General features: G+C 40.8%; 1 protein-coding gene across 1 annotated transcript; it reads left to right on the top strand.

Annotated features, from left to right (window-relative positions):
• Positions 1 to 873: 873 nt before the first annotated feature.
• On the top strand, positions 874 to 13,588 carry wdr1 (WD repeat domain 1). The gene is made up of 15 exons (XM_034239614.1): positions 874 to 1,003; positions 2,202 to 2,323; positions 3,349 to 3,439; positions 3,823 to 3,970; positions 4,775 to 4,955; positions 5,680 to 5,757; positions 5,891 to 5,971; positions 6,544 to 6,777; positions 7,286 to 7,373; positions 7,834 to 7,990; positions 10,281 to 10,368; positions 10,452 to 10,562; positions 10,743 to 10,916; positions 11,355 to 11,499; positions 12,681 to 13,588. The coding sequence occupies exons 1-15, from the start codon at positions 988 to 990 to the stop codon at positions 12,785 to 12,787; spliced, it is 1,821 nt and encodes a 606-aa protein (XP_034095505.1). The 5' UTR covers positions 874 to 987; the 3' UTR covers positions 12,788 to 13,588.
• Positions 13,589 to 19,290: the final 5,702 nt, after the last annotated feature.

The following is a 19,290-nucleotide window of genomic DNA, read 5'->3' as shown; positions in this document are numbered from 1 at the left end:
TTTTGAATGATTCAGGAGGCCCAAAGCTAGAAAATCCCCCTGGAACATTGTCAGGATTATGTTTCTACGTGTTTTGTGTCAGAGCTTTTGTTGAGCTGAACTCAAGGGGGCTCAAAAGGTAGTAATGACCCTGTCCACCTTTATTTTAGGATGCACATGTTGCCAGTCACTTACAAATCCCAATGTATTACCAATTTCGTATAATATATTAACATGTCTTATTACTGTCACATTATCTCTGCTGCTGCCATGGCCCCAGTCTGAGGGTCCATTCATAGGTTAGGGGATTCCCAAACCTATTCCAGGCAGGTGATGCTCTTTGGTGACACACAGGAGGACACCATGAAACTGTAGATCTGTAGGCTAACCTCAGACACTTAAATAATCCCCCTTACCTTATTGGGAATTTCAATTCATTATTTGCATAGCTATTTCTTTTTTGGGGCAAAGTGGGGCATATAATAATTCGTTGAAATTATGCCCTGAGCTCGGCCTCTCAGGCAGCCCCCCATTAGGAATACCCAGTGTCTTTTAGTAAATGTTTGTATCTATCTAAATTATATTTGTACATACAGTATAAACACATTATAATAAGATGTTTAAAATAACATGTGAGGATTTACATTTCTCTAAATCTAGGATTTATGTCTTCACAAAGAAAACGAACTCTTAGTAGACCAGCATATTATGATATAAGCTACGCAGGATAAGCACAAACTAGTGTTAATTATCGGACACATCCACTTTGATTGGTGGAGCTTAATAATTATAATTGCCTTGGAGCCTGAAAGACCGTATTTAGGGATAAATTGTCGCAGTGACAGCAGCCGCAGCGTAGTTTGTGAGTTTACTATATAAGGGCAAAGCGAGGCACAGAGGAGCTGCACTCGCTTCCGTGTTTGTGTGATCAGGGAGTGCTCAGCCGGGGAGCTTCACTGTTTCATTCATTTGTGAAGAGCTACGTTAAGCAACTCACCAGCAGGGAAAATGCCGTATGAACTGAGTAAGTATGTTTTATATCAATGACAATAGCGGAGAGAAAATGCAAGAAATCGCTTTATTTTTTGTGACATTATTCAGCTGACCGAGCTAGACAGACAGACAGGCAGCTAGCTAGCCTCGCCCATTAGCTGCATGATTTTGACACTTCAATTTGCGTACTAAAGAAAGACAAATTCCAGACATTACCACTTATTTGTTCACGTTAAACATACACACGTGTCTGCTAATCAAGGTTTTGCTGTGGAGCTGCTCTGGCATTAAATTGCAGCGTATTACATGCTGTTCCTTTCAGTTAGCTTTAGCTAGTGGAGCTAACGTCAGTGAGAGGAAATAGTTGTGCTGCTCATTGTTTTGACATGTCCAGACAGAGCTGGCTGACAGGGTCTCTGCTGGGGAAGTGTCTGAAGCTCACAGGAACAGGGTGTGTGGGTGCTCAATAAGCCTGAAGTTAACAGTTTTAGCTCTCATTTTTATGTCAAAATGGTGGAGATTATATTCCAGAAAACAGATTTAAGGGAATGCGGAAGCACAATAAATGCACCTATTTTGTTACAGCTTTCCTAGTTTAGGTAGCGTTTTGGTGTTTACCTACTGCTCATTTTCTTTTGTGTAAAACAGAAACCCATGCTTGTATGTATGTATGTATTACCTCACTAAGATAATTATAACAGTGACAAAGTGTGCTTTTTTTTAAGGATATAAGTGAATAACCCAAACGGTTCATATCCACACAACAAATCAACATTAACTACTCACTTTTTAATAATAATCTTGTCACAATATGATAATAATACCCCAAACAGTCACAGTTTCAAGTAATCTATTTATGTCCTCCTTTTTTTCACACAGGATAACATATTAATTATAGCATATTTACCATCTTTTTTCACCTTTATTTAACTTCTTATTAAACATGAGGCTCAAGACATTACGTTTTTAAAATGATTAATGATCTGAATTAGAAGAACATTGTGATGGATAACTCTGCTTACTCATATCCTATCTGAGAAGATATTAGTCTTGGCGCTGCAAGATTTTAGGCTCTATTAATTCATAAGCCCTAGATGTACAATGTAATTACATTCCCGCAGATAATCCCTTATGCAATAGTAAAGCTTAATCCTATTTTTACATTTGTATTAACCTAATGCTTTACGTTATCTGTCGGACATCTTTCTCATCATGTCTTTTCTTTATAGAACATGTATTCGCCAGTCTCCCACAGATGGAGAGGGGAGTCGCAAAAGTGATTGGTGGCGATCCCAAAGGCAATAACTTCCTGTATACCAACGGGAAGTGTGTCATCATCAGGAACATTGAAGTATGTTTATCTTTTTAAAAGCTTTATTTAACAAGTATTGCATGCTTGTGTATTTTATTTGACAAATCTGGGCACTTTTATGGCCATTTTTGCCTAAAAGCATGATGAAAACATTTAAAAATATTCAATTTGACTGAATTCTGATCATGATATTTATAAAGAGCATTATGACACTAACCTGAAAAGGATCTTTGTTAGGGCACAGTGTAGTGGCCAAAATCATATGGAAATGAATGCTCTGATTCAAATGATACTCTACTTGGTCAGCCAACACTGTCTTGCTGAATTGTTTTCATACAGGGCACACAATTGGCACAAATGAGGGTAAAATAAGCCAATCGTTTTTTGCACCACTCACGATCCAAAGATCATCTGTAAACTGTAATCTAAATCCATTTGACCAGTGGACAGAATAGGTAATATTTTGGCACTGTTTGCATATAAAGAATGGTTTTGCTCTTAAACACATAGTGCATAAGGTAATAACTGATGCCTCATTTGCCACCTGCCTCATTTACCACCTGCCACCCATATCAGGCCACAATGGCACAGTCAATGGAGTGTTGATTGTTGCACCTTTAACCACACCTTTGGGTGCTGTCAGGGTGTATTAAACAACAGCAAGGGGAGAGAACACTGGTGGTCAGAAAAGATTACCTTGTATTCAGTTATTGTGAAGACTAACTAAGAGTTTTGGAAACAAGTTTATATTCTCATCAGTACTTTTAGATGAAAGCGTTTAACTGAGCAATTTTTAAAATGCGTGTGATCACTCACATTATGACAACTTGTTCCAACAAACACAGTCTTAGGGTTGCGTCAAGCTAAAATGCTGTATCCCTTTTTTAAATCTCCCCAATTCATCTAATAAGAACAATATTGTTAGAAGCAAGAGCACTGATGGCTTAACTCTGAAAAGCATCTCCAGGTCAAATAAGTGCAACATCATTTTCTTTTGACTGTTTTCGAAGAACGGCCTCACGTGTTGCAGACTTGCTGATGTGTCTCATTTCCTGTTTTTACAGAACCCGGCCATAGCAGACATTTACACCGAACATGCCCACACAGTTACTGTTGCTAAGTATGCTCCCAGCGGATACTACATTGCATCTGGAGGTAAACACTAAAGTCATTAACACATGTCAACAAATCTGTGTATATTGCTACCACATTTATGTGAATACTAAGGCTGCATGATGTATCTATAAATGTGATGATATCTACAACCCCCCCTGACCCTGACTTCTTGTCGTGTCATCACCATTCATATCTACACAATGAACGATTACATTATTTATAAGCGCACAGAACTGTTAGTAATAGCAAGCACTTGTTTATCTAGCCTCTCAAAGTGCACCAGATTGATGCAATATTCTTTAAAGTCTTTATATCTGGATATTTTTCTATTGCAATATATTTTCTGTTATTTCAGTTTTTACAGAGTTCTGCAGCCTTATTTCTTTTTATTAAATTATTTCATTTCTTTTTTATTATTTTAGATGCATCAGGTAGGATCCGTATCTGGGACACCACCCAGAAGGAGCACCTGCTCAAGTACGAGTACACCCCGTTATCAGGCAAGGTCAAAGACATTGCATGGACCGAGGACAGCAAGAGGATCGCTGCTGTTGGGGACGGACGAGAGAAGTGAGTATGAGGATCTTATAATCTGAATCACACTGCATCTGTTGGCATGACGCAGCTGGTGAAGCTCAGTGAGGCATTGGTTGTGTGTCGAATGGTTGGCGTCAATGAAAAGTCCCACTTGTATTGCATTAGTAATAGGCAATATAACAAGATGATTAAAATAAGTGTGTTTTGATTTTATTAAAAGACCTAACGGAGAAGCTAGTGTGTCACATGCCGTGTGCACATTGTGTTAGTTAACTAGAAGTCATGTGGTCTTCAGGGGGACAAGAATAAACATGGTCAAGAATAACCAACAATAGAATGCAGCGAAAACCAGGAAACGAGTCAGCATTTTAGCACTTCTGGTTTTTATGTCTTGAAGTTTTTGGTTGGATACCTGAAATGAGTCTCAATGATTTGAACTGTCTTTTTGCCAAGACAAATCAAGTAAATACCCCAGTCGAAAAAATGTGACGCTCCTGCATATCTTTATAAAGGCCTTTGCAAACAAGTGGCTATTAGACTACATTTTCATCCTCACGCTGTGCCTTAAGCACATTCATGTAGTTATTTTAAAACCTTGAATTTACAGTAACAGTGTTGTTACATGGGGTGGGTCCTGCCTAGAAAAGCAATAGGATGTACTATACCACAAGTAAAATAAGTATTTCTTTATATGTTCAAGACAACAGCAATTCTCACATCATTTTCCAGCTATCACACTGATTAATGCCTGCTGTCAGTTGTTTTCTTTCCAAGGTGTTGTTTTTATGGATTATTACAACCTGGAACAATAGTAAGCTATGTTATCTCCTGTCGTAGATTCGGGGCCGTGTTCCTGTGGGACTCCGGCTCCTCAGTTGGGGAACTTTCCGGCCACGCCAAATTAATCAACAGCGTCGACATTAAGCAGACACGCCCTTACCGCCTCGCCTTGGCCAGTGACGACACCTGCGGGTCCTTCTTCGAGGGCCCTCCCTTCAAGTTCAAGTTCACAATGCGCGTGAGTTTCAGAGATTAACAGTTGCTCTTTTTCCCCACTGAAGGCATTTAAAAAAAGAAAGAAATAGATTTGTTGCTAAATATATTAAAAGGCTTAATGTCTTTACCTGCAGGCTTAGTAGTAAGTCATTCTTCTGTGACTTTGAACCAGCGGCCCTTTTTTTAAGGCCTGTTAGGCATCTCCAGTCTGTCATACCCTGCTGGTCTTTGAAAGTATGGCCTTGTTTGTTTCCATATTACATAACCAACTTCCCCCATAAATTCTTGGAGAGAGTGTGAGCCTTGTTCTTAAAGGAGGCCTTCCCTCTGGAAACACTCAATACAATTTTGAGCACCAATTGAATCCTTTCCACTTAAAATGTCCTTCTGGTCTTTTTTTAGAGTTCAGTCTTGCAGTTGGTTTTCTTCATGGTTCATTATGTAACGCTAACCTCAAACTGTAAAACATGTCATACCATAGATATGCAACGCAAAATGAAATCTAGGCCTTTCTCAACCCTGATGGTCTGAAAGGAGGAAGGTCCCGGTATTTCTGTCATTAGGTGACGAGAACGATAAATGCATTTGTTCCCGTTCCCAGTTTCACATATGTTATGCCTTTTTTATTAACTATGATGACATAAGGAAAGTCTAAAATGGTGCCAAATAATAAAATATGATGTTAACGATCTACTTTACACAATTTTCTAATGTTCTTCCCTTCTCTCTCATGGTTATGGCTTTAGGAGCACAGCCAGTTTGTCAACTGTGTGCGTTTCTCTCCTGATGGAAATCGGTTCGTAACAGCTGGAGCTGATGGCCAGGTGAGTAAGATTACTATGTGTGACCATATGAAAGATTTTCTACTGCTTTGATATTAACTGATCTTGGGATGTCTCAACCTAATTGGGGTGTTGATCTTAATAAAAAGTCATTCTAATGTCCTAATTTCCACAGATGTTCCTCTATGATGGAAAAGATGGTAATCTCATTAGCACACTGGGAGGAGAGAAGGCCCACAAAGGAGGAATCTATGCTGTGAGTTGTTTTTTATGCTTAGAAATGACACTTAATTATGTACTGGTTTGTTTTGCTGGATGGATTTACTTGTTTTCAGGAGAGCTAGCTATACTCCAGTTTGGCAAATGTGCCTATGGGCTTTTACCAGGGCTAAGCTCGGACCTCTGCGGGGGTCCCAGGGATCCTATCCTGACACTTTTTATTAACCAATTGTTTTAGTCTGTGTTTTGATACACTCTGGCAAACTATTCCTTTGTTTAGGTAGAAATAAAAAATCAAAACATTACTTTCATTGTGAATAAGAAACTTGTCGGCGCCCTGTCTGGCCCATGGGTCGTGTGAGTGAAGTACCACAGGCTTAGAGTGTGTGAACACAGACATTTCTTCTTGTCCTTCCTTCCTGGATTAAAGAAGCCTAATTTCGTCCTCAATTTACTGATTTTTTTTTTTTTAAATACTTCTTCATTTTTCCACATGGTGATGCTGTTGTTGGGTGAACATGTATAGGGCACTTGAACACATGTTAAACTTTTTTTGCATTGATATCCTAACTTGTTCACCCCCGCCTCACCCTGCTTTAAATCCTTCAGATCAGCTGGAGCCCCGACAGCTCCCAGCTGATCTCCGCCTCAGGGGACAAGACGGTGAAATTGTGGGATGTCGGCGCGGGAACGGCCGTCACCACCTTCAACCTGGGCTCTGATGTGACCGACCAGCAGCTGGGCTGCCTGTGGCAGAACGAGCACCTTCTCACCATCTCCCTGTCAGGGTACATCAACTACCTGGACAAGAACAACCCGGACCGGACAATCCGCACCGTCAAGGTCGGACTCTGTTCCTGGATATTATCATAAAACTTGAGTTGCTGAAAACCTGTTTATATTATGAATGAATAATCAGACTATGCAAGCATGTATATGTTTATTTGTGATGTATAGTTTGGCTTCTGCAAATCATACTGAGTTTATCAAAATGTACCAATATATTACATAATCTTCCACTAGAGCAGAGACTAGAAGCTTCTGATTGGTTTACACATTTTATAGAAATGGTGAGAGATGTTTCTTTAAACCCATCGCCTTTTTAAAATGTCAGCGTGGACTGACCCAGCCTTAAGACTAGATTTGATAAACTAACGTGGATTAAGTGTCTTAAGTAGGACAGAAAATGCCTGTCACTGTAAATCAGGTTTTAACAGAAGCATCATGTGCTGCCAAATCTCTTTCCCAGTGAAAATGTCCAACATGTGTGGGGCGGGCTATTATTCTACATTAACTGTTCTTATGTGCCATTTCAGTACATCTAAATAAAATTGACTTGCTCATCCTACAGGGTCACAGCAAATCCATCCAATGTGTGACGGTTCACAAAAAAGACGGGCGACCTCACATCTACTCTGGGAGTCACGATGGACACATCAATATCCTTTTCACACACTATGGCCAATAAGTCAAAAAAAGTTAGAGCTCCTTTGGTAGCTATAGCAATTTTACTTAATATGTTAATTGTTCATCATGTAAATGACATATTAAAAAAACATTCTTAATCCCAGCTAACTACAGATATTTGCCTTTTTTTAAGATGTTTTTTTTCCAAAAAGTTTGAAAAATGAAAACTGAAATTCTATCCATGATTTTGACCAATTTGCAATGCTGATGGGTAATGTTTCAGAAAAGACTAGGCAGCTCTGGCAGCTAATAGTCATTTAGCACACGTTAAAGCAATGACTGTAATATTGAAGGTCTTGAAGCCCAAGAAATGTCCGTGAAATAGTGTTTTTTTGCTTAATAAGTGCAATGCATTTAAGAGAAGAAGCTCGGTGTGGCTATTGACCTGTGATGTATCAGTTTCTATCGTTTTCCCCTTAACCAATGCCTCACATTACTGGGATGCTGAAACTGGGGAGAACGACTGCTTCTCAGGGAAGGGCCACAGCAACCAGGTGAGCCAGATGGTGACCAACGATTCCAGCGAGCTGGTGACGTGCAGCATGGACGACACGCTGCGCTACACCAACATCAACAAGACGGAGTGCAGGTACTAGGAGTCTTTGTACAGATAACAACTATGAGCTTAGTGGGGATTGTAATGATGACCTGTGTTTTGTCCGTTAATGCTAATGGCAGTAGGTCTTATTGGTTAGTGTTCTCACATGTAGAACATTAGATTAGACATTAGATAGAGCTTTATTGTCTCCCTTAGGAGACATTTGTCTTGGGCATCGAGATAATAAACATGAAACATTTAGTACAATCAGTCATAGTCATACAGAACAGAGATCACATGGCAAACAAACAAACAAGAAACATACAGGTACAGAACTTTCCCTATTGCACACATACATAATCAAATATTGTACATTTAACCTTCTCGATTGCACATACTACACTGTAAACATTGTACCTCCCAACAACTCTAACACAGCATAATCACAATTGTTTCTGACTGTTCAGCAGCTTGATTGACAGCGGAACAAAGGAAAACTTATTCCTGTTCAATTTACAGTTTGGTAATCTATACCTTTTGGGGTCGCATGTGATTTTACGGCCTTGCTTTCTCACCATCTCCTCAAATATCTCCTGAAGAGAGGATGGTGGAAGCATACCAATTATTTTAACAGCCCTTTTTTATCAAGCTCTGGAGTTGCGATTTAGATTTAACTGACAAGTTACCAAACCATGTTGTGATGCCATAACGAATAATAGACTCAATTGCTGCCCTGTAGAACATTAACATGATACATTTATCCACTCCATGAACCCTGAGCCGACGCAGAAAATGCAGGCGCTGGCTTATCTTTGAGCATACCTGATCCACCTGATGGGCCCAGCCTAACTGAGCATCAAAATAAATCCCTAAATATTTCAAACTTGTAACCTGCTCAACTCCCTCCCTGTTGATAAGGACTGGGCTGTGATCACCTACTGACTTGGGGTCAAAGATCATTTCCTTTGTTTTTTAAACATTTAACACCAGGTTGAGCGCCTCACACCACTTCACGACCTCTTCAATCTCAAGTTTATAAATAGAAATGTCTGAGTCTCTAGTCAGTAGACTAAGTATGGCTGTGTCATCAGAAAACTTTATGATGTGGTTGTGTGTGTGCTGACTCCTACACTCATTTGTGTGAAGAGGAGAGCTAACGCAGCCTTGTGGTGCCCCTGTGCTTATGACCTGTGTGTCAGAGAGGGTCGAGTTTACTTTCACCTGCTGCTGTCTTTCAGTTAGGAAGGAGTGATACCATCTCATTAAGTAAGGATTCACATCCATCTGTTTGAGCTTCTTTAACATCATTTGGGGAAGAATAGTATTAAAAGCTGAGCTAAAGTCCATGAACATTAATCTAGCATAAGCTGAAGGGTTTTCCAGGTGTTTTAAAATGAAGTGAGTTGTAGAGGTCAGAGCATCATCTGTACCTCTACCATCGCTATACGCAAACTGGTAGGGGTCCAAGAGGTGTTGCACCTCAGTTCGCAAGTTCCTTACAATAATCCGTTCTAGTGACTTCATAACTATTGAGGTCAAAGCCACTGGTCTGAAGTCGTTGTCATGTGGGCATGTTTTTTTTGCAAATTGGTATGATGACAGCTTTCTTCCATATTTGAGGGATGCTTCCCGTGTCAGCACGGAACATCATTATAAGCGTCCCCTGATATAGTTACTTGAGAATCTTTCATACATGTATGCGTAGGACATGTATTTATACACATTTCTTTGCAATGCTGTCAATTCCAAAAGCAATGCAGCAAAGTAAATGTTTTAGTATCACGTGAAGGGGAAATGAAAGTTCTACACATAAGCTGATACTTGAAATTGAAATGGAAGTAGATGCTTTTACATCGCAATTCTACCTGCCTCCGGGTGACGACCTCTTCTTTCACAATAAAAGCCCTAGACTTATACACGATCTGTTCTGTCTACCAGAGAGAATGCTAAGGGACATCCAAACAACAACAAAAACATTGGAACTCTACTCTCTCGGATGTGGCAAAACAAATCTTTTTCATAGGTTAGATAAGTAATCAGCAAAAGCTGCCTAACCATGTTCACGGTTTATCAACTAGGAGACAAATCTGCCTTTTTTGAAGATGGAAACCAACAGATGGAAAACATGTTATAAACGTATACACTGTGCCCTTCTTTTGAAACGAATGCAGTGTGTCCTGTGTTGTAGTTAGATCTCAGTAAAACAACACCGACAGCTTGAGGGAGAAAAGTAATCTGCCTCTCTTGGACCTCAAAAATGACTTTCAGAAATTGATCATTTATCCACCTCCTTAATGTAATAATGCTTATCTTATACATAACCCTATCTTGTGGTTTTCAGTGCCTCTGATGTGGTGAAGATGGATTTCCAGCCTAAAAGTGTGTCTGTCGCAGCAGGAGGGCTTTCTCTGGCCGTCTGCATTGGACAGGTAATGGGTTTTCTCTCATCATCATTTGCATTTCATTTACCTCCCACAACCATTTGAAGTGTCCTATGTCTCCTATTTTCTAGGTTGTCTTGCTGAAGAATAAGAAGAAAGTCTTCACAATGGACAATCTGGACTACGAAGCAGAGGTTGGAGCCCTCCACCCGGGGGGGTCCACTGCAGCCGTGGGGGGAGCAGTAAGTGCAAACCTTAAAACACACATCATCTGTCCAAACATGAGTTCAGTCAGCTTTACTTCGTCTGAGGAAGTACTGTTAAGTTCAGGGGAAGATATAGCCTCAGCGTGTGTCACCCCCCCCCCCCCCACAGCTTGGTGAGATTAGATTTGAGATTAATTTCCTCTTTCTCCCCCTCAGGATGGGAAGGTCCGTCTGTACTCCGTTCAGGGCAGCACTCTGAAGGACGAGGGGAAAACCATCGAGCTCACAGGAGCGATCACCGACATGGCCTACTCTAACGACGGGGCCTATCTGGCTCTCATAGATGATAAGAAAGTCACCTCCGTTTTCACCGTGGCTGATGACTACTCGGTAATTATCTGTGACAGGACATTCTTCACTATCAGCAGCAAAACCTTTGAAACTGTGCTGGATTAATATTTTATTAATTCTAATACACCACCATTTTTTTCCTTTCATTTACATGTTATGTATTGTAGTACAATGTGCACAATTCATTTATTATTCTATTTTTTTATTTTATGTTTGATTGGACATTTTACTTTTGTTTATATAAAAAGCATTTTCTTACTTATGTTTAAATACATATTTGTATTCCTCAGTTTTGTCTTTAAATGTTATTTAATTCTTCAATGTAGTCATTAAACCCAATTCCCTCCAGGATTAATCGTAGTCTGATTTATAAATATGCAGTAGTTGTGAATGATTCACTATCCAGTGTTTTAGTCATTTTGTTTATTTTTCTAAATATTTTTTACTCTTCCCTTTTTGCTTTCTTTTTTCCACCAGGTCAAAAATAACTTTTACGGACACCACGCCAAACCTGTGACTCTGGCCTGGTCACCTGACAACGAGCACTTTGCCACCGGTGGGATGGACATGATGGTGTTTATCTGGACGGTTTCCGATCCAGACAAGAGGATTAAGGTCCCAGGTAGGCCACACACGTGCACTCACTGGTGCCTGGCTTGCACGCAGACATACACTGCTCTATCTGGGGGATAAACCCTTAAAAAGATGCAAAGGCAACAGGAGATCTCTAGCTGAGAGAGTTATGCTTTTAGAGCATGTAGCTATAGGCTTTATGGATGAAATAAAGGCTTAAGATTGTAATCCTGTTACTGGTGGAAATCCAAGTGTGGTTTAATACTACAACTAACACAGCTTTAATAGCTACAGAGTGTCAGAAACAAAACAGTGCAGTGGAGCCAAACACACCTAGTTTTGATGGAGTCATTCAAAGCAATACAGTGATTTGGTTCATGCAATTAGTTTTGCATTGAAAGTTTGCTCGTTGTTCCATTACTCCCTTTCATATTTCAAAGTGGACTCTGTCAAAGAATGTGGAAAAAGATTAACACTACCTATACATGCTTTCACAGTTTTTAATGTGATGTAGCAGCAGTAAAAATGTTTACCGCTGCGTAGCATTGACTAACACAGTTTATAGTGAGGCTGTTGTCTATTTGGTAATATTACTCATTTTCCCTGCTTTAAAGGGGACCTATCATGCAAAATGCACTTTTTTATGTCTTTTATACATAAATGTGTGTCCCCGGGGGACTCATAAAGTGTCAGAAAACAAAACCCTCTCTCTTTTCCTCTGTACCCAAATCTCAGAAAGTTGCCATCAGAAACAATGCCTGACGTGTTTTGGACGTAATATGGTCTTTGTTTACATTAGCAAGCATCGCTAACACGCAGAGCTAACCTGTACTGGAGAGAGTATGTGTAATAAAGCAGGAAATAAAAAAGGTACTCGCCTTGTAGTAAACCCGCAAGAGAAAAAGCATTTGCGCTCCATACTGTTTCAGAAATAATCCTTGATGTGGTTTGGAACATGATATGGCATTTTAATCACGGCAGCATTTAGCTTTATCTCAGGTAGAATTCTAAGCCAAGGACCCAAAATCTGCGTTTCTCTAACAGGCCTGAAACAGAGGGATATGAGGGATTTCTAAAATGAAATAAATAAATAAATCTGTTTGGTATTTTGAGCAAAACACATCATAGACATGTTTTAATATATCTTTATATATCTGAGACCATAATGTATGCCTCGAAATAGCATAATGGGAGACATTTAAGACCTGTTTGTCACCTCCTTGTCTGCAGACACCCACCGGTTGCACCACGTCAGCGGCCTGGCCTGGGTGGACGAGCACACTCTGGTCACCACCTCCCATGATGCCAGCATCAAGCAGTGGACTATCAAATACTGAGCTGCAAGCCTCCACTTCTCCAGGGACAAGGACTACTGTAGAATTCAATCGTTCCTTTGACTCTTCTTCTTTTCTTTTTTACTGTATTTTCACTATCTCTCTACAGTGTTCTGTAAACATGAATTGTAAATGATAATAGATGGGGAAAGCTCCCATAGAAATGATCCAAGCTACGTCTCTTTGATGCGAATAACCTCGACTTACGCAGAGACAGATTGTTGAAATACACAATTGTAACCATGAGTGCTTTTACATCTTTGAGCTTTGTGGACCCACAATAATATTTGTAAGCTCAACATTCCATAGGTAATAGCTTTCACTCAGTTTGACCTGAAATCCTTGTCTGTGGTTGATCTCAGTGCATCTAACTAACTGTATGGATGAATTAAAAGCGAGATTTTCTTTTGTTTTTTTTAATCTACAAAAGATTAAATGAATCCTTTTTGGTTCCTGTATTGAGAAGTATCTGATGCTAACTGTAGTTTACTGTCACTTTTAATTTTCAAGGTTTAAAGGGGTTTTCATGGGTGTTGTTGCTTTGTCATAGATTTCAAAACTTGTTATGTTTCACAACTCTTCCTGTTGGACTGGGGAGTAATAATGGGAACTCAAAGATCAAAGTGTGGATTGAATCGAGATGCTGTCTGTTCAGTTGAAGGTAGTGTGTTGTTGTGTTTTTATTTGGGCCCACTATGCTTGTCGCACTTATTTTTTGTTCCCATGTCTTTATGCATCCACTCCCAAGGTGGAATTGATTCATTAATAATAATAAAAAATAAACTTTATATGCATTTTCCTTTTCATGCTGTTTTGTATTTTTCTACTTCTCGAACACGTTTATGCGCAGGTGTTTTGTGGGAGTCTTTATTATGATTTCAGGGCGTTCAAGCGCACATCTTAGATCCTAGTGGGTTGAGGAGCAGGTGAGAACCTCAGTTTCACTCATTATGTATGCATAATACAGTGTGCATCTGGACCGGGTGAAGATTTTACCTATTGACGCAGCAACCACTGTAAGTTATATTGTTTAATTAGACTTCTCTGTTTCATTTATTCTACTCTGTATAATTGTTCTGTAGTTATTGTAGCTAATACGGCGCTTTTGAGAGATTTTAAATCTCAGATCTGCTCAGGCCAAACCTGCTGCACAGGTCTCAGCACTCAAGCCTGCATTACAATAGAGCAGGGGTGCCCAACCTTTTTTGAACCGAGAGCTACTTTTAAAGTTGCCAGTCTGCCGAGATCTACCAGTCCAAATAGAGAGGCGTAGCCATTACTGACAGCCTACTACCAGGTAAATACACACTTCTACTTGTATAAAACTGACCTTCGTACGATTAATACTGCAGATCCTTTATCTTACCTCTTTCTAATCTGCACACATACAAGTATTTAACTGAAGTTACACAACAGTGTTGTTGATACAGAGTTGGAGTTTATTCACACATCACAAACTACAGTGGGTAATGTTTTCAAGAAACATTGAACAGTGCTGCCACATATGACACAGGGAAAAAAGAAAAGACTCTGAACCCTTTCTTTGCCATTATATAAAAATAGTGTTGCTACAAAAGTATAAATTAGGCTTACTAATAAGACAACTCAGATCTGAAGCTACACAGGAATCTGCTGCCAAAGTGCAATAAAGAAGACAAAATTAATAGAATCAAACCTTTTTGTTGTTGCATTTTAGTAAATTACACAAATAAATGCCTTTTTTAAAATAGGATGCAAGCAACACTAGTTTCTTAACCTGAATTGATAATAGACTATAATCAATTTAAGTTTGCATTCTTATACCATTTTGTACAATAATTATAATGAATAAGTTCAAACAAACTCAAACTTACAGCTGATTAATAACGGTATCTAACTTGAGTTTTTATCATATCAAAAACCTGTTGAAATGCTACTGTTATTTTTATTACGCATCGGTAGCCTCCAGGAATGCTTCTTTCACAACTTCGCCGTCTTTGAAAGACTTGTGTTTCGCAAGAACGTGACTGACACGATAAGATGCTATGGAAATGGACTGCTGTGCATTTAGCTGTCCTTCCAGGCCCCTTCCCTTTTGGGAGCGTAGGGCAGAATTAGGAGGGAATTCCGTCTCGTAGCGTTTGTGCACTGTTTTGAAATGCCGCTCCTAAATTACCCTTCTTCGATAAAGCCACGCTCGCATTGCAGATGAGACAGATGGACTTTGAATTAGTATAGATACAAAAATAATCATCCTCCCACTCGGAGTGAAAATTATATATGTTTTGCTTCTGCCATAATTGCGGTCTTGTGTGTGTGCGGACTGTCACTCCTGTTGACACCATGGACAACGTTTAGGTGAAGATTTTACCTATTGACGCAGCAACCACTGTAAGTTATATTCTTGTTTAATTAGACTTCTCGGTTTCATTTATTCTACTCTGTATAATTGTTCTGTAGTTATTGTAGCTAATACGCGCTTTTGAGAGATTTTAAATCTCAGATCTGCTCAGGCCAAACCTGCTGCACAGGTCTCAGCACTCAAGCCTGCATTACAATAGAGGCAGGGCCAGTCTATTGTCGCCCATCAGCTGTAGATAGTTAACTAATTAGAGCAGCTCTCTCCACTGCATATTCCTTCTCCCAGACCAACTGGCAGAGGAGGTGGCACTGGTCTCCTGCTCTCTCCCAAATGGAGCTTTTCCCTCTTCAAGCTACCTAACTTCACTCCTTCCACCTTTGAATTCCATGCCGTCACAGTAACCCATCCTATACAGTTAACCATTGTTGTTCTCTACCGTCCACCAGGCGCCTTGGGGGACTTCTTGGAGGAATTAGATAATCACCTCTCACACATCCCTGAAACTGGCCCTCCCGCTGTACTTCTCGGAGACTTCAACCTCCAGACAGGGAAGATAGACAAACTAACATCCCTGTTAACCGCCTTTGCTTTCTCACTGTCTCCGTCCCCACCGACTCATAAAGCTGGCAATGTCCTTGATCTCATATTCTCAAGGAACTGCGCTACTTCTAACCTCTCTGTAAACCCGCTCCACACATCCGATCACTTCTTCATTTCATTCTCTCTACCCCTTTCCAAACATAACAAACTAATCTCTTCTCATCCTGCACTTGTCCGCCGTAACCTTCGTTCCCTCTCCCCCTCTACCTTTGCCTCATCGGTGCTCTCAGCCCTCCCTTCCTCTGACTCGTTCCAACTCCTGCCTTCAAACTCTGCTGCAGAAACTCTCCTCTCTACTCTCTCATCCACTCTGGACTCTCTCTGTCCTCTCACATCTCGGCAGGCTCGTCAGTCCCCTCCTGCTCCCTGGCTAAATGATGCACTGCGTGCTAATAGAACCGTCCTTAGGGCAGCAGAGCGGAAACGGTGGAAATCCAAACACCGTGACGACCTCCTAACCTATCAGGCTCTCCTCTCCTCTTTCTCTGCTTCGATCTCTCAGGCAAAAAGCACTTTCTTTCAAGATAAGATCCAATCTTCCTATTCCAATCCTAAAAAACTATTCTCCATCTTCTTCACCCTCTTGGACCCTCCAAAAGCCCCTCCCCCCTCCTCACTTCTGTCAAGCGACTTTGTTACCCACTTTGAAAAAAGGTTGATGATATTCGCTCTTCTTTTTCTGACTCACCTTTACTCACCGCTGGGTCACCAGACCCTCCTTCCACCAACACACTAACCTCCTTTTCCCCTCTCTCTCCAAGTGAGGTTCTTACCCTCATTACCTCTGCCCGCCCTACCACCTGTCCTCTGGACCCCTATCCCTTCAAACCTCCTTCAGACTATCGCTCCTGATATTCTACCGTTTCTCACCCATTTCATCAACACTTCTCTAACTTCTGGTCACTTTCCAAACAGTCTCAAGGAGGCAAGAGTAAACCCTCTCCTAAAGAAACCTACTCTCAACCCGTCTGATGTTATAAACTACAGGCCTGTCTCTCTCCTCCCGTTCCTGTTTAAATCACTTGAACGCGCTGTCTTTAAACAACTCTCCTGTTATCTCCATCAGAATAACCTTCTGGATCCGCACCAGTCTGGTTTCAAGGCAGGTCACTCCACAGAAACTGCTCTCATTGCTGTCACGGAGGAACTGCACACTGCCAAAACTGCATCCCTCTCCTCTGTCATCATCCTGTTGGACCTGTCTGCTGCATTCGATACGGTGAATCATCAGATCCTCCTTCGCACTCTCCAAAAACTTGGAGTTTCAGGCTCTGCACTTTCCCTCCTCACCTCATATCTGAAAGACCGTACCTACAGGGTGACTTGGAGAGGGTCTGAGTCCCACCCTTGTCAATTAACTACAGGGGTCCCTCAGGGCTCTGTTCTTGGTCCCCTCCTCTTCTCCCTGTACACAAACTCACTCGGATCAGTCATTAGCCCGCATGGTTTTTCATACCACTGCTACGCTGACGACACCCAATTAATTCTGTCCTTTCCCCGCTCAGAGATCCAGGTCGTCGCACGCATCTCTGCTTGTCTAGCTGACATCTCTCAGTGGATGTCTGCTCATCACCTCAAGCTCAACCTTGACAAGACTGAGCTGCTCTTCCTTCCGGGAAAAGATTGTCCCACTCTTGACCTAACAATCAACATCGGCACCTCAGTTGTTTCCCCGACTCAGACTGCAAGGAATCTGGGTGTGACCCTAGATAACAACCTGTCCTTCACTGCAAACATCGCTGCCACAACCCGTTGCTGCAGATACACGCTTTACAACATCAGGAGGATACGTCCCCAGCTGACACAGAAAGCGACGCAGGTTCTGGTCCAGGCTCTCGTCATCTCACGCCTAGACTACTGCAACTCCCTCCTGGCTGGTCTACCTGCATGTGCCATCCGACCTCTGCAGCTCATCCAGAATGCAGCGGCTCGTCTGGTCTTCAACCTTCCTAAATTTTCCCACACCACTCCGCTCCTCCGCTCCCTTCACTGGCTTCCGGTAACTGCTAGAATCCACTTCAAGACACTGGTACTTGCTTACCATGCTGCGAATGAATCTGGCCCTTCGTACATCCAGGACATGGTTAAACCGTACACCCCAGCGCATGCACTACGCTCTGCATCAGCCAAACGACTCGCTGCGCCCTCGCTGCGAGGGGGACCCAAGTTCCCATCGGCAAAAACACGTGGGTTTGCTGTCCTGGCTCCAAGATGGTGGAATGAGCTCCCCATTGACATCAGGACAGCAGATAGCTTGCACATCTTCCGGCGCAGACTGAAAACTCATCTCTTTCGACTCCACTTCGAGCGATAGAACTATTAACAAAGCACTTATATACTAATAAAGGACTGGCTTATCTAAAGCCAGTTGAGTAGCACTTGAAATGTTTTGGCTCTATGAAACCTGATGTACTTATATGATTCTGTTTTCTTCAAGGTTGTGTCTTCCTGGTCGAATGTACTTATTGTAAGTCGCTTTGGATAAAAGCGTCAGCTAAATGCAATGTAATGTAATGTAAGTTACCTATTGTGTAATTGAAATATTTAAAAGGTTAATCAGTGTCTCAATGTTTACTATCTCTGTGTTGTAACCTGTCTGAAGCAGAGCTCAGAAAGGTTCTTAACTTGTCTTACTTTATTGTGATACAGTCTCAATCTTATAGATACTGTGTATAATCAATCGGTTTTATTACCGATACACATACGAGGAATTTGTTTTAGAATATGTGGTGCGTACAAAGACACACAAAGAAGAATACATACCAAAATAGTACAGCTATTTTCACGAGTGTGCAGTGGCGGAGGAAGACTTCAGTTATTTTATTAAAGGTGGCAAAAGGGCAGTGTTAAACATTTAATAAAAAAAGTACATTTAAAATTATATTGGATTGTGTAAAAGTACATAATTATACTTTCAACGTAACAGAAGTAAAGTTACTCATGCTGTATTTCACCTTTAATAAAAAAAAACACATGTATTCACTGGATTAGTAGTAGTAATGTTGTATCACTCTTTTTAGTGCTGCATTTCTTTCTTCTTACTGTATTTTACGTGTTATCTTTTTTTTTACACAATACTGGGAGGTTCGCTTCCACCCACACACACATACGTTTTCATTGAGTCATGCCTTCAATGAGATAAGCAAGAGGACTTTGCTAAAGTAATGTAAAAGCTGGCTGCAGCGTCAATGTACAACGTTCATGCAGACACTACCATACAAGGTGGAGTGATAAATGTTCACACACACACTTTCACATAAAATATTTAGAGACATCTCACACACTGTTGGCCTTACGTGAGCCTTATCTGTACCACTTTACAATAAGACTACCCTTATAAAGGGTTTACAAATAGTTTTCATTGATTAATTAGATTGTGAACTCTTTATAAATCCTTGATAAGCTTTTATAAGACATGAGATAAACAGGGCAACTGTGACCGGTTGCTTGTCAAATAGTGAGCCCACATTTATCTGTACTGCTAAGCCTTATTAGAAATGGTAGTAACTCATTCATAAATGGGAATGTGTTTTACACTTTACAACAAGGCTCCCTTTTGGCAGTT

This window comes from Gymnodraco acuticeps, unplaced genomic scaffold (assembly GCF_902827175.1).
Source record: "Gymnodraco acuticeps unplaced genomic scaffold, fGymAcu1.1, whole genome shotgun sequence".
NCBI classification, from domain to species: Eukaryota; Metazoa; Chordata; class Actinopteri; order Perciformes; family Bathydraconidae; genus Gymnodraco; species Gymnodraco acuticeps.
The sequence above is the reverse complement of the archived record's forward strand: the minus strand, read 5'-3'. Positions and strand labels throughout refer to the sequence as shown.

Excerpts from the sequence above, each read along its gene's own strand:
- wdr1 (XM_034239614.1), top strand. Across the intron at positions 3,440-3,822 it reads ATACTACATTGCATCTGGAG|ATGCATCAGGTAGGATCCGT; the intron begins GTAAACACTAAA and ends TTATTATTTTAG. Across the intron at positions 7,991-10,280 it reads ATCAACAAGACGGAGTGCAG|TGCCTCTGATGTGGTGAAGA; the intron begins GTACTAGGAGTC and ends TGTGGTTTTCAG.